This window comes from Pseudorca crassidens, chromosome 5 (assembly GCF_039906515.1).
Source record: "Pseudorca crassidens isolate mPseCra1 chromosome 5, mPseCra1.hap1, whole genome shotgun sequence".
Classification (NCBI taxonomy): domain Eukaryota; kingdom Metazoa; phylum Chordata; class Mammalia; order Artiodactyla; family Delphinidae; genus Pseudorca; species Pseudorca crassidens.
Window position 1 is genome coordinate 133,699,046 of NC_090300.1, and position 22,807 is coordinate 133,721,852.

Genomic DNA, 22,807 nt, shown 5'->3' on the forward strand with positions numbered 1-22,807 from the left:
CACGGGTTCGTGCCCCGGTCCGGGAAGATCCCACATGCCGTGGAGCGGCTGGGCCTGTGAGCCATGGCCGCTGAGCCTGCGCGTCCGGAGCCTGTGCTCTGCAACGGGAGAGGCCACAGCAGTGAGAGGCCCGTGTACTGCCAAAAAAAAAAAAAAAAAAAAAAAAAAATCCAGATAGTGTGTTTATTTGACTCTAAGTCAATTTGCTGAAAATAAAATTACAGAAAGCCACTTCCAGAGAGAAAAATTTGTCAAAATCCAATTTTCCAAAAACGAATGCTTTAAATTACCAGTTTGATGAATAGTTGAGGCCTATTAAAAAGTCTGAGCTCTGCTCGTGCTTCAAAGCCTTCTGTGAGGTGAGCCAAGGAGCAGAGGCAGAGCATGAGTATACAAAAATAGAGATGAACTGAAAACTCCGTTTAAGAAAAATTTCACTAATCTTTGTATCAAGTGCCTGGGGCAGATGCAAAACTAATGCTTTGAAAAAAATCTATTTGGCAAACTCGCTTTTAACTGCTAGTAACAGACACAGAAATATAAATAAACTGGTTTTATTTCATAATAAGCTGTCTAGAGATAGGCAGCGGCTAGTGTCCGATCAGTAGTTTAACAGCTTGAGGACTGGCATCTCTGTGGCTCTTTTGGCCCTTCCTTCCCTCGTGGTTGAAAGGACTACTGCAGCTCCAGCCATCACTCTGGTATTTCGGACAGAAGGAGAGGGAAGAGGTGCCCTAGCTGCATCTATCATTTTAATCAGGGAAGCAAAAGTTTTCCCAAAGGTTCCCTGGCCCCCCCACCAGCTGCAAGAGAGCCTGGAGAGAGTGAGCATTAAGCTTTCCCAGGTTCTTAGTGGAGGCAGATAAAGGGGAAGGGGATTGGGAATAAGTGGCAAGTTAACACCAACTCTATCGTCCTCAAATATAATTAACTTCTCTTTCAAAATAGGTAGTTTATATGTCAAGACATGTCTATAAACAATTTTAAGATTATAATTTAAAACTCAGTTCTGGGCTTCCCTGGTGGTGCAGTGGTTGAGAGTCCGCCTGCCAATGCAGGGGACACGGGTTCGTGCCCTGGTCCAGGAAGATCCCACATGCCGTGGAGCGGCTGGGCCCGTGAGCCATGGCCGCTGAGCCTGCGCGTCCGGAGCCTGTGCTCCGCAACAGGAGAGGCCACAACAGTGAGAAGCCCGCGTACCGCAAAACAAACAAACAAACAAACAAAACCAAACTCAGTTCCGCATTCAATCATGAATATTTTTAACAGATGCATTTCAGCTATACTACTTTTCCTCTTTTTCTCCCCCTTAACATTTTAGAATGGGACTAAAGGGAAATTACTTAATCTTTCAAGAAAGAGTCGGGGAGAAAGTCAAAAGACCAACAGTAGCAAAACACTTTCAACTACTCTTCTGCTCCTTGTCCTTCCACACCAAAGAGCATCTGGAAAACATCCCCACATCCTTTGGCATTTAAAAACTGATACAGTTGACCAAAGTCCATGTGGTTTCCTCTGGCTCCATTAACACTGAATACTTTTTCTTCAAAAACTGAAAATTTTCTTTGTCTTTCCATTTCCTCATTTGTACCATCAAAAGCAATGTCTTCTCGATGGCGAATTAAAATTCTCTTCCAGTTTAATTTTCTGAGTCTGAAAGAAATTTTCAGAGTAGAAATTTTGAAAATGTGTTGTGTATTCTAAGGCACTGAAAATAGAAGTTATGAAACAGATTTCTCAGTGCCTTTTCCTAGAAGTAAAGAAATCTACTTTTATCTCACATGGATTTTATTTTAATCAAATATGATTCTGGTTATAATCCCACCCCCAAACTCACTTATTGCCATTATCACTGCCTTGTATTAGCATTTTAGAAATGTGGAAATTGCTGAATCTCGACCTCCCAAAGGGACTTCTCAGAAATGAGAAGATTAGAAACCCCCTTGTTTCACAGGGTTCACAATTTACAGCATCACTAAGATGAGGGGAGAATCAGATCCATAGACATGGAGAGAACAGTAGACACCATCTTGGGCAGGGGCTCGATTTAACATCTATCTACAGAGCATCTTCTTTGCGCCCTGTATCAGGTGAAGGGAGTGATGCTGATCATATGTGAGTGCTGTTTTAGACTGAGTCCCCATACATACTGATTTCCACATCTCTAGTATCGTGCTTAGTACTAAAATTATTGACAAGGCATACAAAAGTTGTGAAAGCCAACCTTGACCAGAATTCTTCACAGGCACTTTGTGGGCCTTCCACACAAACAATACCAGGTTTCCCAGGCATGCTAAACCCAGATAGGGAAAGCTCCTTTGCCCACTCTAGAATGTTCTTTCTTTTGCATTTGTTGTAGATGTGATGGCTGTAGATCCAGAGTCTTGTGAGAATGAGGTCAACTGGCTGGACTGTACTTCCTGGAACAGGGGAAGGTGTGTTGTCTTTGCTGACATAGTCAGAAGCGTGTTCTCTAACCCACTCTGTGGCATTCAATATACAGACATCTCCAAGACAATTCTTTTGTAGGTATGTGGTCAGATCTGTATTCAGCTGTGCCTGCTGGGATCTACTTAATAATACTGATCTGATGGAAAAGATATGGGATTAAAAAATTAAATCAATTTTCTTGGAACAGAAAACAAACTTGAGAATTGCTTTTATTCTCAGATTAGTTTTGACCTCTAGAATTGGCCAGTTTCTGTAACATACCTGACAGTAATTTCAGGCAGAACTGCAGGGTATTTAAAGGGAAGAACACAGGCCAGAGAAAACATCACCTGATAAAAAACAAAAAAAGAGAGAGAAAAAAAAATGCCGTAAGGGCTGTTTTAAGTTGAGACATGTTTCAAAAGTAAACATGAAACATGCTTCCAAAAGTAAAACTTAATTACCACTGCTTCCTCAGATATGTCCAGGTTCATAGTGATAGTAAAGTAAACTTTTGAAGATCGTCCTTCCATTGTCCTCTTTTCAATACAATCTTTTAGTTCTGCTAAAGCCAGCTGGTCATTCACTATGAGCTCATTCACACCGGGGAACATACTGGCTAGCAGGTCTAACTCAGAGAGCTGGGCCTCTGCCTGTTCAATCTCAATCATTTTTGGATATCTGTAGGGTTCTAGGAAGATAGGATAATAGAGACATTTACAAGTATTATACAATCTTGGGAGAACTCAATATGGGTACTTACTGAATATGGAAACTTATTGAAAATTTGATTTCTTCATAAAATATGAAAGTTAATCAGAATACCTTCTGGCTATTCTACTTTCAGATGTAATATGCTAAGGACCCAAAGAACAGGACAATCCAATGAGAGCCATAAAACTCTAATAATAAGCAGGCACCAAATTCCTCTGTTTCTAGATAGTTGATGTGGCATCTTGAGCTGCCACAATGAGCAATTACATTGAAGTAAACTAATTATGTAGTCAAACACCATATCAATGATATAACAAGGACAGAGGCTCTGACTGGTTACCTTGGAAAATTAGAATGAAAAGAATAAGGAAGAGAGTTAGTTATGTGGACGGTTAATTTTTCCACCTTAATATTAGTTAGTTTTTTAAAAAGTAGAAGAATGTGAAAAAGGGAGAATAAAGGCTAATTATCCCACAGCTCAAGTAACCCATGTTAACATTAAAAAAAAAAGTACAAGATTATAAAATTCAAATGGCAGAGAAAGGTTATAAAATGAAGATACAGTTTGCTGCTGGTGACTGCTTCCCCTATCTGTCCAAGTCCCCGATCCAAGGCAGAGTTTTAGGTGTTTCAGAAACAGAAAACATTTTAGGCATTATACATATATGGAAAACACATGTTGGTATGTGTAAATAAATTAAATATATAATTAAAATGTATCTACGGGGATCATATATGCACATCTTTTTTCCTTACTTCCTATCCCTCTTCCCCCCAAATATATTTTGCAGATCTATTCACTGTCAGCACATATTGTTTTATCTCATTCTTTCTAGTGGTTGACTGTCATACTGAATCATGTAGATATGTCATAATTTATTGCGTTTGTTATCTACTGATGGGCACTTGGGTTGCTTCCAGATTTTTTCTATTATGAATACTTCTATAATGGTAGTTTATATATATTGCATGTTGAACTGTGAATACTGTATATTCAAGAATCAGTTTGTACAGGTGGCTGGTTGATACAGCATTTAAAAATTTTGGTAGATATTGCCAAGTTGCCTTCCAGAAAGTTGCTACATGGAAGTTTAAAATTTTTACACAGTCCCCTCCTTTAAAAAAATTCTTAATACATAGTCTTTTTATGGTGTTTTGTGTCTGTGTGTGCCATTCATGAGTTTTTATTTTTAAGGATGCAAACTCACCAGCCTTTTCTTTTACAGATTCTGGACTTTGAATCTTTGTTAGAAAAGTCTTCCCCACTCCAAGGTTATAAAGGTTACCAATCTGCTAATTAAAATATGATTTAAAAAAATTTTTTAGAATTTGATAAATTGATTTTAATTTCATTTGCAAGAAAAATTGTGGGGCTTTCTAATAAAACACGAAGGCTGAGCACAGGTATTTATTTCTCTTTCTCTATTTTTCCCCCATTTAAACTAGAGTAAAGGAACAGATTCTTAAAGACAAAGGGAGAGGAAATAATAGATAAAAGCTGTCAACAAAATTCTGGAAGATGGAAAGGGGTGAATGAATTATAACTGACAGATTTCAGCTTTCTTCCCTCTGTTAACTTGGTCAGGTGGGGAAGGGAGCTGCAGAACTTCAGAAAGGCTCAGTACTGTCAACACCAGCTACCTTGGAAAGCAGCAGTGTGTATGCAGTAGAAAACATGAATTTGTTGAAAGTCTAGGGTCTAGACTTTAATTAGACTCAGTTCAGCATCTCTTAATATTGGCACTATTGACATTTTGGATGAGATAACTCTGTGTGTATGTGTGTGGCAATCTCTATCTTTTAATTATAGTATTTAGACATTTACATTTAATGCAATATTAATATGTTATGTCTTAAGTCAACCATTTTGTTTTCTATTTCTTTGGGGGTTTTTTCCTGCCTTTTTGAAAATATTTTGCAATTCCATTTTGGTTAATCTATAATGTTTTTGCATGTATTTCTTTTTATAGCTTTTTTAGTGGTTACTCTAAATTATATATATATAATATTATATATATATAATTACACACATATGTATATACAAATTATAACAGTCTACTGGTATCATATTTTACCAGTGTCAGTAACATACAGAAAACTTATGTCACTTTTACTTTTACCTTCCTCCGTTAATAATATAGTGATCTTAGGGAGGGAGGGAGACGCAAGAGGGAGATATGGGAACATATGTATATGTATGACTGATTCACTTTGTTATAAAGCAGAAACTAACACACCATTGTAAAGCAATTATACCTCAATAAAGATGTTAAAAAAATAATAATATAGTGATCTTAAATTTTTCTTCTACATATATTTAGAACAACAGTGTAATAATTTTTGATTCAGCCATCAAATATGATGCAGAAAACTCAAGGAAAATCCATTTTATTCATTTATATTTTTGCTCAGTCATGATATTTCCTCCATAATTCCTTTATTGTTTCTTTTCTGTTTAGAAAACTTACTTTAGCCATTCTTTTAGGGTAAGTCTTACAAATTCTCTTAGTTTTCCTTTATCATAGAATGTCTTGATTTCTCCTTCATTCCTGAAGCATATTTTCACTGGATATAAGTATTTGGGATGATAGTTCTTTACTTTCAGCATTTGAACAGTATTATGCATCTTCCTTCTGGTCTCCATAGTTTCTGATGAAAAATGCTCTGTTATTTGAATTGTTTACCCTTATAGCTAAGGTTCATTTTGCTCTTGCTGCTTTCAAGATATCTTTCTTTTAGTTTTCGGAACTTTGACTATGATGTGTCTTAATGTGGATTTCTTTGGGTTCATCTTGCTTGACATTAATCTGGTCTCTTGAATCTGTTTATACCTTTTGACAAATTTGGGGAATTTTCAGCCATTATTTCTTCAAGTACATTTTCAGTTCTGTCCTCTTTCTCCTCTCCTTCTCGGATGACATGAATGTCAGATCTTTTGTTATAGTCTCACATGTCCCTAAAACTCTATTTATTTTTGGTCTATTTTCTCTCTGTTATTCAGATTGGGTAATTTTTGTTGTAACTTCCAGTTTGCTGATTCTTTCCTTTGCTCCTTTCCTTCTGGTGTTGATTCTATCTACTGTGTTTTTAATTTTGGTTGTTATATTTTTCATTTCTAACATTTCTTTTTAGTTCTTCTTTCTGTCTTCTGTTTCTCTACTGAGACTCTATTTTTTTCATTTGCTTCAAGTGTGTTTGTAATTGCACTTGAAAATTTTTATGATAGGGGTTTTAAAATCTTTGTCAGATAATTCTCCCATCTCTGTCATTCTAGTATTGGCATCTATTGATTTTCTTTTTTCATTTAGTTTGAGATTGTCATTGTCCTTGGTATGATGAGCGATTTTGATTGAAACTTGGACATATGGGGTATTAAGAGACTCTGGATATTATTTAAATCTTCCAATTTAGCATGCTTTATCTGATACTGCTTCAGGAGGGGAAGAGGTGGGTGCTGCTTCATTACTACCAAGTGTGATAGAAATCCAGGTTCCCTACTCAGCTTTTATTGACATCTAAGGTAAGCAGGGAGTGGAGAGAGTTCTTCATTACTGCTGGGTGAGGATGGGAGTTCTAGTGCCACTGTAGACCTCTAAGGATACCTCCCTGGTTGGGAGTGATAGGAGTGCCTCATTATTGCTCCCCAGGTGGCCTCCACTAACACCAGGGTTAGGGGTGGCTTTGTTAATGGTAGGTGGTGTTGAGAGCTCTGACTTTCCACTAGACCTCTCTGACAACACCCCAGAAGGGGATAAAAGAGGGTCCCTTGTTATTGCTGCATCACGCAGACATACAAACTCTTCATGTGGTCTGACATGGACCTGACATGGGGCTGACACTGACACTGTAGTGCAGTCCTTGTTACTGCCTAGCAGGGAGGAAAGTCCTGGGTCCCAACTCAGACATTTTTGGCACCTTTCTGACAAGGGGTGGGCATTAGGTGCTTATTACAGCTCAGTGAAGATGGAATCTAGGCTCCCTTTGCTGGTGTTAGTAGGGGAGAGGCCACAGTGTTTTTGTGGGATTTGCCTGGTATACAGTATTTATTATTTAAATGTTTTCTGTCTTGCTAGACTGTACTTTTCTTGATACCTTATTAGATACAGCAGGTTTTTGTTAGGGCTTAAATTTTTCTTTTTTTTTTTTCTGGTTGGTACCCTTGGATTTCTGGATACCAATCTAAAGATGACAGAGAGACACAAAGTGAGCAAATGCTGTTGGAAAAATGGCACCAATAGATGTGCTCAACGGTTGCCACAAACCTTCAATTTGTAAAAATCACAGTATCTGCAAAGTGCAATAAAATGAGGTATGCCTGTATATTCAAACAGTAGAATATTATGAGATAATATTAACAATGGATATTAACACTGATGTTCATTTTATATGGTTACCTAAAATAGTAGATTGTAGAGCAATATAAATAATCTTAATCAATAAATAATGATATTACTATTCATTCTTATACCATCACACATACTTGAAAAAAAATCACAAAGAGAATTCACCAAACTATTAACAGTTGGCTAAATGTGGGTAGAGGGAAGAAGAGAAGGATTTTCACTTTTTAATTTGTGTGCTTCTATATTGTTTGACGTTTTATGATTAGCATGTAGTACTTCTAAATTCACCAGAAAAAAAATAAGGGTTACTCTTCCGAATGGAAAAGAAGAGCTCAATCCCACTGTTGCACAGGAAAACATGGCTTACCTTCTCAATGAGAATTTACTCCGTGAAATCAAACACCATTATTTCAGCTACTGGTGTCTTCATGGAATTCCTTTTAATCTTTGGTAAAGGTTTATCAAGCAGCTACTATATGTAGAGCTTCATCCTTCACTCCTTCTTGGAACTTTCTATTTAGTTCAAAGATCAGGACTTATATCTAATAAAATATAGAACAATGAAGGTAAAAAGGCCAAGTGCTTAATGACCAGTATAGGTATTATCACGAGGATTAAGATAAGAGCATAATCAATGAAATAGGTCATCAGGAAAGATTTGAGGAAGGCAGCAAGATATGGGTTGAGCCTTGAAGGAAGGGTAAGACTTAGACAAGGGAGGAGGAGGCATAGTGGGGAGAGAGAACAGGTGTGCAAGGCAGGAAAGCACAAGAAAAACAGCATAGGCCGGAACCTGTCCCTTCTTCACAAGCTCAACTACCAAGGTCTAATTCAGGGACACATCGTTTGGAATATTTCTTCTTGGGCTGATTACTTTCTGATTATCCTCTAAATCCATTCTTGGCCCTTCTTTTCCCTGCCCTGGACTCTGGACAGCTGACCTCTATAGCCTATAGCACCCAAGTCTTCTGCCTTCCTTGTGGTTGGGTTCAGCCAATGCTCCGGCAGGAAGTGGGAGGATGGGAGGAGAAAGAGGCTAGGGTATTTCCTCACTACTCCTTCCTTGCTTTGGTGGTATTCTGACAATGGCTGTGACCCTCTATGACCAAGCTTCTGCAGGCAGCCCTTCTTCTTTAGCTCCAGCAGAACTTTCAGCCAAGGGATAGTCATGGTTCCTTTAAACGTGGCCACACCTCTGTAAATAGCCCCTTTATGAAACAGCCTATTCAGTTTCAAAGTTGAGTGTGCATCTATTTCCTTCCAGAACCATGACTCCTCTTACCTGGCCTCCGCCTCTAATTTCTCCATCAACCATCAATTCACACTCCACATTGTCATCATACTGATTGTATGCAGTGTCTGATAGAAGTATACTGAAACAAGCAAGAGGGCGCCAACTATCTATTAGGGAAAAGGTCACATAATCGGTGATTGGGCAACAGTGTTGTGGTCTGGGAGAATGGGGTGGAGGTGTGTTAGGTTCCCGGCGGATGGGGGGAAAGGCATACTGGCTAACAACCCTGACAGCTACCCAATAGAGTTGAGACAGGCTGGGACCTGGGACCTTTTGCTGCAGTGCCTGCAGGCGGACAAATGTCTCCTCGAGCAAAAAAATACAAAGAAACTATAAGGGACTAAAAATTTGACTACATGCAGGCGCAACTGGGGCAAATTATGAACAACATACAAAAAGACCAAAAAGCCACACAGCACCACCAAGGGGATAGGCAGACCACCCCGACCCCTGGACCCACCCCTATCCTCACCCCATATAAGGAAACAGCTCCCCTGCCCCCGGAGTGAGCAAGGGAACTTGTTACTTGTTTTCACTCCCTCCTGCTGCAGCAGGGGTTCCAATAAAGCCCTGCCTGAATTTCTTGTCTGGCCTCTTATCAATTTCTATTGATTAAGGAAGCCAAGAACCCTGGTCAGTAACAGAGTGAATTTATCCCAGTTCACCATCTGGCTGTTAGTTTCAAAGACACAGTATCACAAAATGCCAGCGTATTGAGAGCGGATCCACTTCCCAAAGGGTGTCTTGCATGATCCATTATAAGCCCTCTAAGAACACGTCTATTTATTCAAGTCTTCTTTATTTCATCCAATATAGTTGGGTCATTTCTTTAACATCAGAAAATGGTATTTGGCCAACAATTTAGCTAGTTCACTCTATGGTACTTTTAAAGAGCAAAAAAAGTTCTTCCACTTAAAAAGAAATGCAAACTACTCAGAGGTGTCAGGTCAGTAGCTGCAGTGGGTCCTGTCAAAAACACCAAAGATTATGGGAATGATTAATGTGGTGGGGTGTTGACTTCATTAGGATTAACTGGACACGAATCAGGAAAATATGAAAATAATGCCTTGTATACTATAGGCAGTCTCCACAGATCAGAGTATAAACCAATGCCAACACCACCTAATCATTCCCAATCCCAGTGGTTTTCAACTCACGTCCTTAAAATGCCTTACCAGGGTGTCAATGCCATGCTGGGGAAAAAAAATACATAAAGCATTGTGTTCTTAAATAAGTTCTTGAAATGCTAAATGACACAAAGCTCAATAGGTTTCTCTAGGGTGACCATGGGTCATCTTCTTGTACTGACTGGTTTAGTATTTATCCTAGACAAAAGTGACCCCATTTGTACAATAAACTCTTTTTTTTTTTTTGGCCACACCTCGCTGCATGTGGAACTTCCCCAGCCAGGGACTGAATCCGTGCCTCCTGCATTGGAAGCATGGAGTGTTAACCACTGGATCACCAGAGAAGTCTAGGACAATAAATTATATGGCACACTTTTTGTGTGTGATTTCTCAGAGTCTTTATTGTTAGATGCCAATATGCACCATGAATTTCTAACAAGAGGGTTTAGTATGCATAGTATCCCAACCTATCTGACCCCCAAACATTTTTTCCAGACCTAATGATATTTGCTCTTCTCTACACAGTTAGAACTGCACATGCCTCCCTCCATTAAATATAATGTTTGCTTTACTCTCTAGAGACTTTGTATATATATATTTTTGTGTGTGTGTGTGTGTGCGTGCGTGTGTGTGTGTGTGTGGTACACGGGCCTCTCACTGTTGTGGCCTCTCCCGTTGCGGAGCACAGGCTCCAGACGCGCAGGCTCAGTGGCCATGGCTCACGGGCCCAGTTGCTCCGCGGCATGTGGGATCCTCCCAGACCAGGGCTCGAACCCGTGTCCCCTGCATTAGCAGGCAGATTCTCAACCACTGCGCCACCAGGGAAGCCCAACAAATGTTTCCTGAGCACCTATTGTGTGTCAAGCACTAAGACTATAACAATGGATAAACGTAACAAAAAAAACTCCGCTCTCAGAGATTTAATCTAGTGGGAGAAGACCATGACAACAAAACCCACACATATATGTATGTCCAGTGAATAACGGTTATGAAGAAGATAAAGAAGATAAGGCTCAAGTTGCAGGGTGGGTGGTTGAATTTTACACGGGGTGGTCAGGGACAGCCTCTCTGCTAAGGTGACTGCAGGGAAGAGACCTGAAGGCACTGAAGAAGAAAGCCATGTGTTTAACTGGGCAAAAAGTTTTCCAGGCAAAAGGAACAGCATGTCCAAAGTCCATGAAAGAGGATGGTGCTACACCAGGCGGCTGGGGCCGAATGAGCCAGGGGCAGGGTTTTATAAGGACACAAGGTTAGAAAGGAAATATGGGGCAGTTCATGTTGGAACTCATAGGGATGGCTAGGATTTGGGATTTTATCCTGACTGATATGGAAGGCCACTGGAGGGGTCTGACTTACTTATGAAGAGGCCCGCACTCACTGCTGGGAAGAGGGTAGGGGAACAACGATGGAAGCAGGGTGACCAGGTAGGCACTACAATGATAGGAGGAGAGGGGATAGTGGCTTGGATTAAGGTATGGCGATGGAGGTGGTAAGCAACTGTTCATGTTCTGGACATAGATTTCGTATAGAACCAATAGGATTATTGATGAATTATATGTGATATGTAAGAATAACTCGAAGGCTTTAAGAAACTGGAAGAATGGATCTGCCATTTACTTAGATGGGGAAGATGATGGAAATCTGAAGTTTGGTTTTAGACATACTAGGTAATGAAGTGCCGATCAGGACACCTATAAGCAGAGATGTCCAGCAGGCAGTTAGATGTACAATTATGAGATCCGGCTGAAGATATAATTTGGGGAGTAATCGACATTTATTTAAAGGCACGTTTGTTTACTCAGTCAGGGAGTGAGTGAATTTGGGAGGAGGCCTCATTGAGTTTAGAGGTCTGGAAGATGAAATGGAACCAGTAAAGTTTGGGACTAATAGACCTACGGGTGGACAACTACGCTAGTGATGTCACAATAAGTGATTTGTCAAATTATTTTCGTAGATGAGATTTCAGTCCCAGAAACACCCTTATGAGAAGTTTCTGACTCGAGATTTTAATGAATGTTTTAAGAACGCAGAATGAACCTTGAGTTTCCTGAGCGGAATCCTTTTCACCCCCCCACCAAGTTTTTTTTTTTTTAAGGGAGGAGCGCGTCTCGCTGCCCGAGTCCTAACCGTCTCAGAAAGTTGCCAGGGCCACTACCGAAGCCAGATACGCAGGCACCGTCGCCCCTAACGACTGACCAGGCCGGGGGCGGGGGTGAGGGGAAGGGCGAGGGTAGCGGGGTGGTGCGGGGAGGGTGGGCGGGGCCATGAAACCCCGAAGCTAGCTCTAACCAATGAGCGGTGAGAAGGTCGTGGGAAGGGGGTGCCACCAGGTAGCCAACTTCCCGGGACGTGGAAGGGGCCGCTGCGGCGAGGGACCCCTCCAATCCCGCTGAGCACCAGTGGACAGGGACTCACCTCGAGCCATGGACCCCCTCGGTGCTGTAACCCCGAGTGTCCTGGCTGTACGGACAGCTCAATTCGCATGCGGAGGGAGCCTCAAAATTCTAGGGCTAGGCAACCGGAAGTCTACGAACCGCTCTGGCCCGGCAGCCTGGGAGAGCTAGACCGACTCCTCCGGGGCTGGCGCATGCGCACTTGTAGGCCCGCTCTTCCCGGAAGCCCGAGCAGAGACCAGCGGGATTCCTGGGCGCAGCCTCTTTCTTCTCGGTCGCGGAGTTTTTGTTCTCCCGGATTGGCGTTTCCCAGCTGCTGCCACTGTCAGTGAGAAGCATAGCCGGCAAGTTTCCTGAGTCAGGAAATGGTCCTTTAAAATAACGCTCTTCAAATTTGAACTTGCAGCGGAATCTTTCGGGGATCTTGGTATATAATGCAGCTCGGGATTCGGTAGGTAGTGGTGGGGTCCCACTTTCTGCATTCCTAAGGTCTTCCCGAGCAGTAACGATCCTCTTGGTCCCTGAAGGACGCTGAGTAGCAAGGCAATAGGAACAGTTGAGCGTGGATGCTGGCCTTGGCGACCTTAGGAAGGACCCTGTGCATGCACAGAAACTTGTCCCGGCTAATAAAAGGACAGTTTGAACGCGACTCCAACACGAGAGTAATTAAAAATGTTTTTCTTCACGAACTAAATATACACAATGCACTTTTTCCTTTATGTTACATATTCATTGTAGAAATCTCATAAATGAGGTTTGTAAACTGATATCCATTGATGTCAGGTACTACTGAAACTGCTAGGTGGCGTTTTCTTTTTTTTTGGGGGGGGGGCGCTCCCAGGAGCTCTGCTCCATTATGTCTCAGGGCAGAAAGAATTCAGCCAGAGGCAAAGTGATGGATAAGAAGTGACTTATTAGAATAGGACGCTTGTGAGGCTTATAGGCGGGCAGGCGAGCGTTGTGCTGCCCCGAGTACTTCGTGGGTTACATTTTTATAATCAAAGGAAAAGTGGGGAGGGGAAAAAGACCACCTTCTTCCTCATTCTTGAGTAGATGTCATGTTTCCATCATCAGCTCCTCCTCCAGGTTGGGCAGGGGAGTTTTTCTTGTCCCTACATGGTCAAGCCGGGACTGTTATGGCACTATGGAAAATTATTTTAGGTCTCAGTACAATGAGGGTCTTTCACTTTGAAGTGTCACCTTTCCATAAATTATTGTTTTTTATGTGTGCAGAGAGCATGTCCTAGGAGTCATTAACTTACTGAGCTCACTGGGCAGGATGTGAGTCTCATGCTACCATTGTTTTATTGTTTTGAGGCATGCCTCATACTTCTGTTGTATGGTTTTGTGGTTAGGCAAACCTGCATTCTTGAGTGATCATTAACTTACTGTGGTCTCCCAAAGCCCCCTAAAGTTCCCTCTTTATCTGCAATCCCCTAATGGGATTTCTGAGCTATTTGATTATCCTACTCTATCCCTATCAGTTTTTTCTTTTGAAGTAAAAATGAAATGAACATCTTAAATGTATATTTGCTGAGTTTTGACAAACTCAAACACCTTTGTAACTCAAATCCTATTGAGATATAGAACATTACCAGCACCCCAGAAAGTTCCTAAATGCTCCTTCCCAGTCAGTCCCCACCCAACCCAAGAGGCAACCACTACTCTGATTTTTTCTCCCACCACAATTAGTTTTGTCTGTTCCAAAACTTCATATGGATGGAATTATACAGTAGGTACATTTGTGTAAGGCTTCTTTCAGTATAAAGATTCATCCATGTTTTTGTGTGTATCAGTAATTTCTTTTTTTTGCTTAGTTGTATTCCACTGTGACTATACCACAGTGACTGCTGTAGTCCACTGTGACTATACCAGTTCTTCCATTCCTCTTTTGATGGAAATGTGGGCTGTTTGCAGTTTTTAAACTATTATGAATAAGGCTGCTATGAACATTCTTGTACAAGCATTTCTCATGACTATATTTCTTCAGTATTTATTAAGCACCGTGTTCCAAACACTTCCAGGTATTAGAGATACAGCTATGAACAAGACAAAGATGTCCCATTTCTCAAAGAGCTTATATCTCCTTGTTTCTGTGTATCTATGGAGGCAAGGGGATAGGCTGGGGGAGGAGGTAATGTAGGTAACTATGAAAGAAAAATACCAGATAGTGATAATTGCTGGGTAGAGAAGTAAAATAAGGTGATGTGAGTGATCGGGTAGCTATGTTTCCTAGATTGTGCAGCCAATTTCTTTGTGAGGAAGTGACTTTTAAAGTGTGAACAAAATTAGAATAAGATCAAAAGGGAACAGCATTCTAGGAAGAGGAAGCAGGTGGTACAATGGCCCTAAGCCTGTTTTAGGATAGAAAAAAAAAAAAAAGCCTATGTGCTGAATGAAGAAAACTTATAGCAGTAAAGAGCAGGAGAGCCAGTTTCCCCCCAAATTTAACCACCGTTACTCTGGCCCATTGGACAGATTAGGATGCCACTTTCTTTTTATTTATTTATTTACTTATTTATTTTGGCTATGTTGGGTCTTCTTGCTGCGCACAGCCTTTCTCTAGTTGCAACGAGCAGGGGCTACTTTTCGTTTCAGTGCTTGGGCTTCTCATTGCGGTGGCTTCTCTTGTGGAGCCCGGGCTCTAGGTACGCGGGCTTCAGTAGTTGTGGTTCACAGGTTCTAGAGCGCAGGCTTAGTAGTTGTGGCTCATGGGCTTAGTTGCTCCGCGGCATGTGGGATCCTCCCAGACCAGGGATCGAACCCGTGTCCCCTGTATTGGCAGGCGGATACTTAGCCACTGCGCCACCAGGGAAGTACCCAGGATGCCACTTTAACCTAGTTTTATCAGATTACTAGTAAGGATGAATATTTCTTCATATCATGCTCTTTTATTGTGAATTACCTGTTTATATCCCTTGCCTGCTTTTCTATTGCCACCTGCATCTTTTTTTCCTAGCAATTATTGTGTCTTCTGCATAAGACTATAGTCCAGGGCGATGAGGCCTATGTTTATTTCACTTTACAGAGGGCTTGGCACTTACCTATTTCTAACGAGTAAACAGTAAATATTTGTAAATTTTACCCTGTGTCGGCAAGGTTAGTTCAAGACTATTTACATATTCAACTTTAGAAGTCGACTGGACAGAATTAGGGAAAAAAGCGTGAACTTTAAATGTCCCCTCTTAGCCAGCCTTCAGATGCGATGTGTTTGAGTAAGGTATCTATCCAGGAGACTCCAAAGGGCTGACCACCACCACCTGGTACCCATACTTTAGAAGTATTTCAATAACCCCAGAGTCACACGCGAGCGGGAAATACTCATTGACAGCCAAGCTTCCAGGGGCTGCCGCGTTCAGACTTCCGGTGTGAGCCCCGCGCAGGCGCTGATTAACTGTCGTCAGTGCCGCCGGACCCTGGGGCCAAAGCCACTTCCCATAATGCTGCGTAACGGAAGTTGTTGCTTTCTAGGGGTCACGCTGGCTTCCGCTCTGTCGCTCTCAATTCGTCACCCGGAGGAAGACGGAGCAGGCTGCCCAGCCCGAGGGCCCATTAAGGGATGCAGTTATGGGCGCTGTCGCCGTGGGTGAGTTCTGCTCCCACTGCCTCGCAGTCACCGCTCGCACGACTTCCTGCGCGCCGGGAGTCCGAATTTCCTGCCCGACTTCGTTCTCCTCTTGAAGGCCCTCGTCCTTATGCACGTTCCCTGGCCTCAGCCCGGTACCGCGTTCTCATTGGCCTCATGTCCTGTCCGTTCCAGGAGCTGACCAATGAGTTGTTGGTGCTGGCGCCCTCCTCGACCCGGTGGAGCCCGAGGTTCCCCAGTGGGTGCGGAGCAGTTGGAAGGGAAAGGGAGGTGTGGCGAGCGCCGCGCGGCTAGGGGCACCTTATGGGTTGGGGCTGAGTTGGCTGCCGCGTCCGTGTGGTGGTTAGTAGGATAGGCAGCATCTGTCACCTAACCAATTCAGTGCTCCCAGGGTAGGATAAATGTACGCAAAACTTGAAAGCCGTGTTCTAGTCTTGCAAAGTTTTCCAGACGTTTGCATTTTTAATGGAACCGAGGGAAGACTGGGAGGGCGGAGAGGGAAGGGAACTGGATAATATGAGAGCCGGCAAAACCAGCTCTGATTTAAATTTTGTGTGGAGTCCTGCAAAAAGTAACGCTCATCTGAAGACTCGTCTGAAAAATTGTATAGATTTATTGATGTATTATAGCTGATGGTACTCACAGTACTCTCTTCTCACGACTCATTAGATGCCCTTTATAGTTGTCAAAAATTTATTGGAGGGGCTTCCCTGGTGGCGCAGTGGTTAAGAATCCGCCTGCCAATGCAGGGGACGTGGGTTCGAGCCCTGGTCCGGGAAGATCCCACATGCCGCGGAGCAACTAAGCCGGTGCACCACAGCTACTGAGCCTGCGCTCTAGAGCCCGCGCTCTAGAGCCCGCGAGCCACAACTACTGAGCCCACGTGCCATAACTACTGAAACCCGCGCGCCTAGAGCCCGTGCTCCGCAACAAGAGAAGCCACTGCAATGAGAAGCCCACGCACCACACGGAAAGTAGTCCCCGCTCGCCACAACTAGAGAAAGCCCGCACACAGCAATGAATACCCAACACAGCCAAAAAATAAAAATAAATAAAATAAATTAAAAATAATTTATTGGAGCTTTTCCACATCATTGAAGCAACCCCCTTACTGTCCTCTGCCTGCAGCAATTACAGTTCGTCTTTCAAGTTTTACTTTGGAGTCTGGGCTACTGCAGTCCTCAAACCAGATTTGCTAGTGCTGTCTTCATTACTGCAGATTTCTTCATTCTTTACCTTTCTCTTTTTCACTGGAACTTGTGTGCTTCATTCTTATGTACCTACCTTTGCACCTTATAATCATCCTTAATTCCTCAGGTACTATTATCTTTTTCTATTTCAATGCAAGAAGTATTTCTTGACCTACTATGTACTAACACTATGCTAAATGCTATAGGCGATTCAGAAGTAACACTGAAAACCATTTCTTGCTTCTAGAACTTTAGATTCCAGATAGGGAAATAACACATGTCCAGGTTAAAGATTTAAGAAGCAGCCCATTTATGTATCTGATTAGGGTACAAGATGAATAGTGCACACTAGCTGGGGAAGTAGAGTTGAGTGGTTCATTTAGAGTAGAATGGTTGCCTAAGTCTCCATTGAAGTGGAAATCTTGGAGAAATTGGGAAGATTTGGATAGATGGAGAGAACTATCTGGAGATCAAAGGCTTAGAGGTAGGGGCAGGGTGTTTTGGAGTGAAGGATACTGAAGAGACTGGCTTGATTCTGTGTTGGAACCAAAATATCGGAGTTTTAGTTCCATCTCTGCCACCCTGTGATCTTTCATCGTTTTGCTTGAGTTTCCTTCTTTAGCGAAATGCTCCATTTAAAGGGTTTTGTGAAAATCAAATGAGATAATACTTATGAAAAGGTTTTGAAGATCAGAAGCACTATATGATCAAACATTAGTGGTTCTTTGTTGAGAAGTAATGAGAGTAAGGATTACCACAGCGGTGGGAACAATTTATAAGGGACCATGAGTGCACAGCATAGGAGGGTGGGTTGAAAAACTGTTAAATACTTTGAATCAACAGGGTGATATGATGGGGCTTCCCTGGTGGCAAAGTGGTTGAGAGTCCACCTGCCGATGCATGGGACACAGGGACACAGGTTCGTGCCCCGGTCTGGGAAGATCCCACATGCCGCGGAGAGGTTAGGACCGTGAGCCATGGCCACTGAGCCTGCGCGTCCGGAGCCTGTGCTCCGCAAGGGGAGAGGCCACAACAGTGAGAGGCCTGCGTACCCCGCAAAAAAAAAAAAAAAAAGAGGGTGATATGAGGAAAATGGCATTATTGGAAGATATGTCTGGTACTGGCATGCAGCACAGATTAGAGGGAGTTGGATTGGAGGCAAGAACTTGGATGCTGTTTTTTTCCCCTAAAATCTGCAATTCTAGATAAGAGAAATTATGTTAAATATTATCTTGGGGTGAGAAAATTACATAAAATATACGCTCATTTTATATATACCCATATAGTTGTGTTCTTTTGTTAGTAGTTAATTTATTTTGTAAACATGAAACTTTGTTACGTTTTATATTATCTTTGAAAAGGTTAACAGTTATTTAATTTGCCACTCATTCTTCATACAAACCTTTTGGAATTACCTTTAGTTACCCTAACCCATTAAGAGCTAAAGGAGGAATACTTCTAATACTCTAAGCCAGAGCACGATGACAGCTAAGTATCAATTAATTGGCAAGTGTTTTAAAAACGTATGTCCCAGGTCCTACTTTCCATTTATGCAATCAGAATTTTAATAAGCATCCCAGGTAAAATAATTATTTTAGTCAGTTAAGTGATTTTGACACTAAGTTATTCTAATGTATGTAAAATATACTTTTCAAAACCGCTATTAGGTAGACATGTATGTACTTTCAGTATTTTTCATGTTTTCTAATTTTTAATTGTTGACTAAGGAGGTGATTTGATATGAACTAGATTTATCATAATAGTCCAAACTGATTTTGTCAAGAATATAATGTAAATGGTTGAGAATGCAGATGTAATCGATTTTCAGCTAACATCCGTAGGAAATCCTGGTGTGGAAAAATGCAGAACCGTGTATCACTTTTTATATTTGGCTTTGAATTATTTTGTGAATTTTCTAACTCCCTCTAGGAGATTGTTTTCAGAATTATTTTTAATTTTCTTTGAGAAATATCAATCAAATTGCATTCCCTGCAGGAGCTAAGAAAGATGGCTTTGAAGGACGAGAAATTATCTTGTTTCAAAGTGCCACCACCATTCCACATTTATCTAGTGAGAAGTTGAATTCCTAATAATATAAGGGGCTGAGACTTTTCAAGATCTGTGTAAGAAGGTGTAGGTTCTCTCCTGACCTTTACATTTATTGAAAACCTTTTAACCTTACTAAGAATCAGATTCCTAGGCTATGAAAAACAGAGGTAATACCCTACTTCAGGGTTCTTACTGAAAACTGGATGATACATGTGAATGGTTTTTGTAACTTAATAGACACACAAAATTATGTGGTTTAGTTATGTTACTGTCTCCAAGAGAACTGTAAAACATACTTTTTTTTTGTCAAGCTAACTTTATCTTGTTTTCTAGATTGTTATTTTGTGTCAGTAAGTAATCCATAAAGTGCCAACATGGGAAAGAAACGGACAAAGGGAAAAACTGTTCCAATTGATGATTCTTCTGAATCTTTAGGTATATTTCACAAACTAAATCTTTAAAGTACTGTTTGTATCCCTAAATGGACATCTATTTTAATATGCAAAAATGGGATCAAAGTGTACATTATTCTGTAATTTGCATTTTAACTTAATCTTTGTATAGACATGTCATTTAATAGCACAACATTTTTAATGGCGTGATGTTTATTCTATTGATGTAAAAGACCATGGTTGCACATTTCATAATTTATTTAGGTAATCCCCTACTGTTACAAATGTAGATAAATCTTTAACTTTTCAGTGTTATGAATAGAGTCATAGTAAACATTTTTGTAGCTAAAACTGTGCACATCTGGTTATCTTCTTCTTGGTACAGATCCTAGAATTAGAATTGCTGAATTAAGTGGTGTAAACGTGTTCAAGGCTCTTTTGGATCTATTGCCAAATTGCCCTTCAGAAATGTTTTACTAATTTACAGGCCCCCTTGCAGCGTAACACAGTGCCCATTTCTCTGAACCTTTATTGACACAGGTTAGTATCATTTGTAAAAATCTTTTCCTGATTTGCTAGTTGAAAAAGAGTATTTTCTTTTTCCAGTCTGTGTTTTTTTGATGACTTACTGGGATTTAGTAGTTTTTCATATGATCTCACTTGCATTTATATTCTCTTGGTGCACATTCATTGGACATAAAGCTAATTGTGTCACTTGATGAGTTTCTAAACCTCCAGGGGCCCTCAAAGAACTGAAGCCCTTTAGAGTGGCTTGTGAAGCCTGTTAGTGATCTAGCCCCAGCGGGGGTTTTCAGTTTCAGGTCCAGCTGCTCATTTTTAAACATGCGTGACTGCCATTCTCAGGAGACAGCATGCACTTTTACATTTTACGCCGCCATCCCTTTGTTCATGAGATGTGGCCTTTTCAGATTGTTCTTTACTCCATGAGGTCATAGTTTAAAGTATGAGCGTGAAATAAGAAAGACTTGAATCCAAATTCTGGCATAGCTGTTAAGTAGTTATGTGACCTTGGGCACTAACTTTGAGGTTTCTTATCAGTCATTGGGGATAGTAGAGTCTTCCTTCTGGGGTGGTTGTGTGGATTAAATGAGATAATGTAGCACAGTGTCACACTCATAGTTAAGTGCTTAATTAATATGAGTTTTTGTTACTGTAAATATCTTCCAAGATTATACAGACATTACCTCCCCTGTGAAACTTTCGTTGACATCAACCTTCTCGTGCTGCTATAGCATGTTTCAGAGATTCTTGTACATTTATTTATTTATTTGCTTCTCCTGCCAGAATGTGTGCTGCTTAAAGAAAGAGCTGTGAGTTGGTCACTTTTTAGGTTCCGTGGCATCTGTCACAGTGCCAGGTGTGCAGTAGTTGTATTGTTGACTGAATGAGGGACTTTCTCTACAAACCTTTTAAAATAAAGAGAATAATAGATGTGATAAATAAATTGAAGTGATTTGGGGTGGCAGTAGTTATACCAAGGACTTCAAAATTTGTATAACATCCCTTTCTTACGTAATCGTCTTATAATCAAATATCAAACAAAAATTTAACTTTTCAGGTTATCTAAAAATTTGTTTATAAATTCATTTTTGAAGTTCAAATCAAGTGTAAGTTTTGAGATTAACTGAAGAAAGACATATTTTACCTCACGTACTCCTTTATTATTTGTTTTAATAGAACCTATGTGCAGACACATTAGAAAAGGATTGGAACAAGGTAATTTGAAAAAGGCTTTAGTGAATGTGGAATGGAACATTTGCCAAGATTGTAAGACAGACAATAAAGTAAAAGATAAATCTGAAGAAGAAACGGAAGAAAATTCTTCAGTTTGGCTGTGTCTTAAATGTGGCCATCAGGTATGCTTAGGTTTTGATTGATATGGAATTTTATTATTTAAGTATGAACTTACAAATTTATATAAGTATGAACTTCTTTTAGAAGATATTACCTAAAAGTACAGTATGGGTGACCAGAATGCTAGCTGGCATAGGTCATGTTCCCTGGGGAACAGATTCTGAGAGTGAGATTTGTGTGTAGGTGGTTTATTGGGGGGTGTTCTCAGGTACCACCCAAGGAAAACAGTGAGGGAAGCAAGTTTAGGCAGAGGGAGAGCAAAGAGGCAGTGCTATGGGGTCTCAGCTGATCCCACAGTGAACTCTGGCCTTCAGAGAGGTCCTGAATTGAGGCAAGAGGCCAGGCCTTTGTACTTGTACATAGACCAGCCATTGGATATGGGCTGACCTTGGGGAGGGGAACTAACCTTGGGCAAGGCGGCTTCCTTCCACTGAGGATAATTCTTGGGGGTCGACGGACTGAGCTGTGAGCTGTCACCAGGCCACATTTCTGGCTGCTGGGGGAATGAATACCTTGGGGTTGGGTGGTATCTGGGTTGCAGAACAGCTCACAGGTATTACCTTGGTACTAGAGGTCAGGAGAGCCTCTTAGTCAGCCTTAGTGGTGGTAAGTTTATATGTTAGGAAACTGGACTACTGGGCAGTGGTAACATTTTATAAAACTATAGTATAATATCACAACCAGGATACTAACATTGATGCAATCCATCAGTCTTAATCAGGTCTCCCCAGTTTTACTTCTCTTCGTTTGTGTGGGTATATGTGTGTTGTGCATGTGAGTATGTGTGTATTAAGTTCTGTACAGTTTGTCACCTATGTAGTTTCGTGTATCCACCACCACAGTCAAGGTATTGAATAGTTCCAACATTACATGGACCTCGTGTTGCGTTTCTAAAATCATACTCACTTCTCTACTGCCATCCCTCCCCCCAGTCCCTCGCAACCACTAGTCTGTTCTCTGTTTCTAAAATTTTGTCATTTTAAAAATGTTATATAAATGGAATCATGTAATATACAACATTTTAGGATTGGCTTTTTTCACTTAGCCTAATCACCTGAGGGTTTACCCAAGTTGTGTGTATCAATAGTTCTTTTTTATTGCTGAGTGGTATTACATGGTATGGGCGTACCACACCTTAACTGTTCACCTGTTGAAGGACATTGGGGCTTATCTCACTTTTCTGGTGATTATGAATAAAGCTGCTATGAACATTTGTGTACACGTTTTTGCGTGAACTTAAGATTGCATTTCTCTGGGGACAATGTCCAAGAGTGCAATTGCTGGGTGATATGATAATTAAATGTTTAGTTTTTTGGGTTTTTTTGGCTGCCCCACGTAGCATGTGATCCTAGTTCCCGGACCAGGGACTGAACCCATACCCCCCGCAGTGGAAGTGCAGAGTCCCAACCACTGG

General features: G+C 41.1%; 2 protein-coding genes across 13 annotated transcripts in view; one reads left to right on the forward strand and one right to left on the reverse strand.

Moving 5' to 3' along the window:
- Positions 1-538: 538 nt before the first annotated feature.
- RWDD2B (RWD domain containing 2B) lies at positions 539-12,505 on the reverse strand. Of its 4 annotated transcripts, none has more exons than XM_067739293.1 (7): positions 12,324-12,505; positions 7,855-8,029; positions 4,353-4,434; positions 2,895-3,121; positions 2,713-2,780; positions 2,225-2,587; positions 539-1,653 (listed from the first exon to the last, which is right to left on the reverse strand). In XM_067739293.1, exons 4-7 carry the CDS (start codon positions 3,099-3,101, stop codon positions 1,407-1,409), a joined length of 885 nt encoding a protein of 294 aa, XP_067595394.1. In that variant the 5' UTR covers positions 3,102-3,121; positions 4,353-4,434; positions 7,855-8,029; positions 12,324-12,505; the 3' UTR covers positions 539-1,406. The 4 variants fall into 4 exon arrangements, with proteins under 4 accessions (XP_067595394.1, XP_067595395.1, XP_067595393.1 ...); XM_067739294.1 differs by having other exon boundaries at positions 4,353-4,437; XM_067739292.1 differs by lacking the exon at positions 4,353-4,434 and having other exon boundaries at positions 12,324-12,504.
- Positions 12,495-22,807, forward strand: part of USP16 (ubiquitin specific peptidase 16) — a 30,310-nt gene continuing 19,997 nt past the window's right edge. For 3 of the 9 annotated variants that reach the window (XM_067739279.1, XM_067739286.1, XM_067739281.1), the window contains exons 1-3: positions 15,773-15,887; positions 19,460-19,561; positions 21,217-21,395. In XM_067739279.1, coding sequence (XP_067595380.1) covers positions 19,501-19,561; positions 21,217-21,395 — 240 coding nt within the window. In that variant the 5' untranslated portion in view covers positions 15,773-15,887; positions 19,460-19,500. Of the gene's footprint in view, positions 12,753-15,772; positions 15,888-19,459; positions 19,562-20,005; positions 20,059-21,216; positions 21,396-22,807 lie in introns of those variants that run through there. The other 6 variants (XM_067739282.1, XM_067739283.1, XM_067739284.1 and 3 more) reach the window with 5 other exon arrangements.

Excerpts from the sequence above, each read along its gene's own strand:
- RWDD2B (XM_067739291.1), bottom strand. Across the intron at positions 2,781-2,894 it reads ACATATCTGAGGAAGCAGTG|GTGATGTTTTCTCTGGCCTG; the intron begins GTAATTAAGTTT and ends GTTTTTTATCAG. Across the intron at positions 1,654-2,224 it reads TGTGAAGAATTCTGGTCAAG|ACTCAGAAAATTAAACTGGA; the intron begins GTTGGCTTTCAC and ends AATTTCTTTCAG.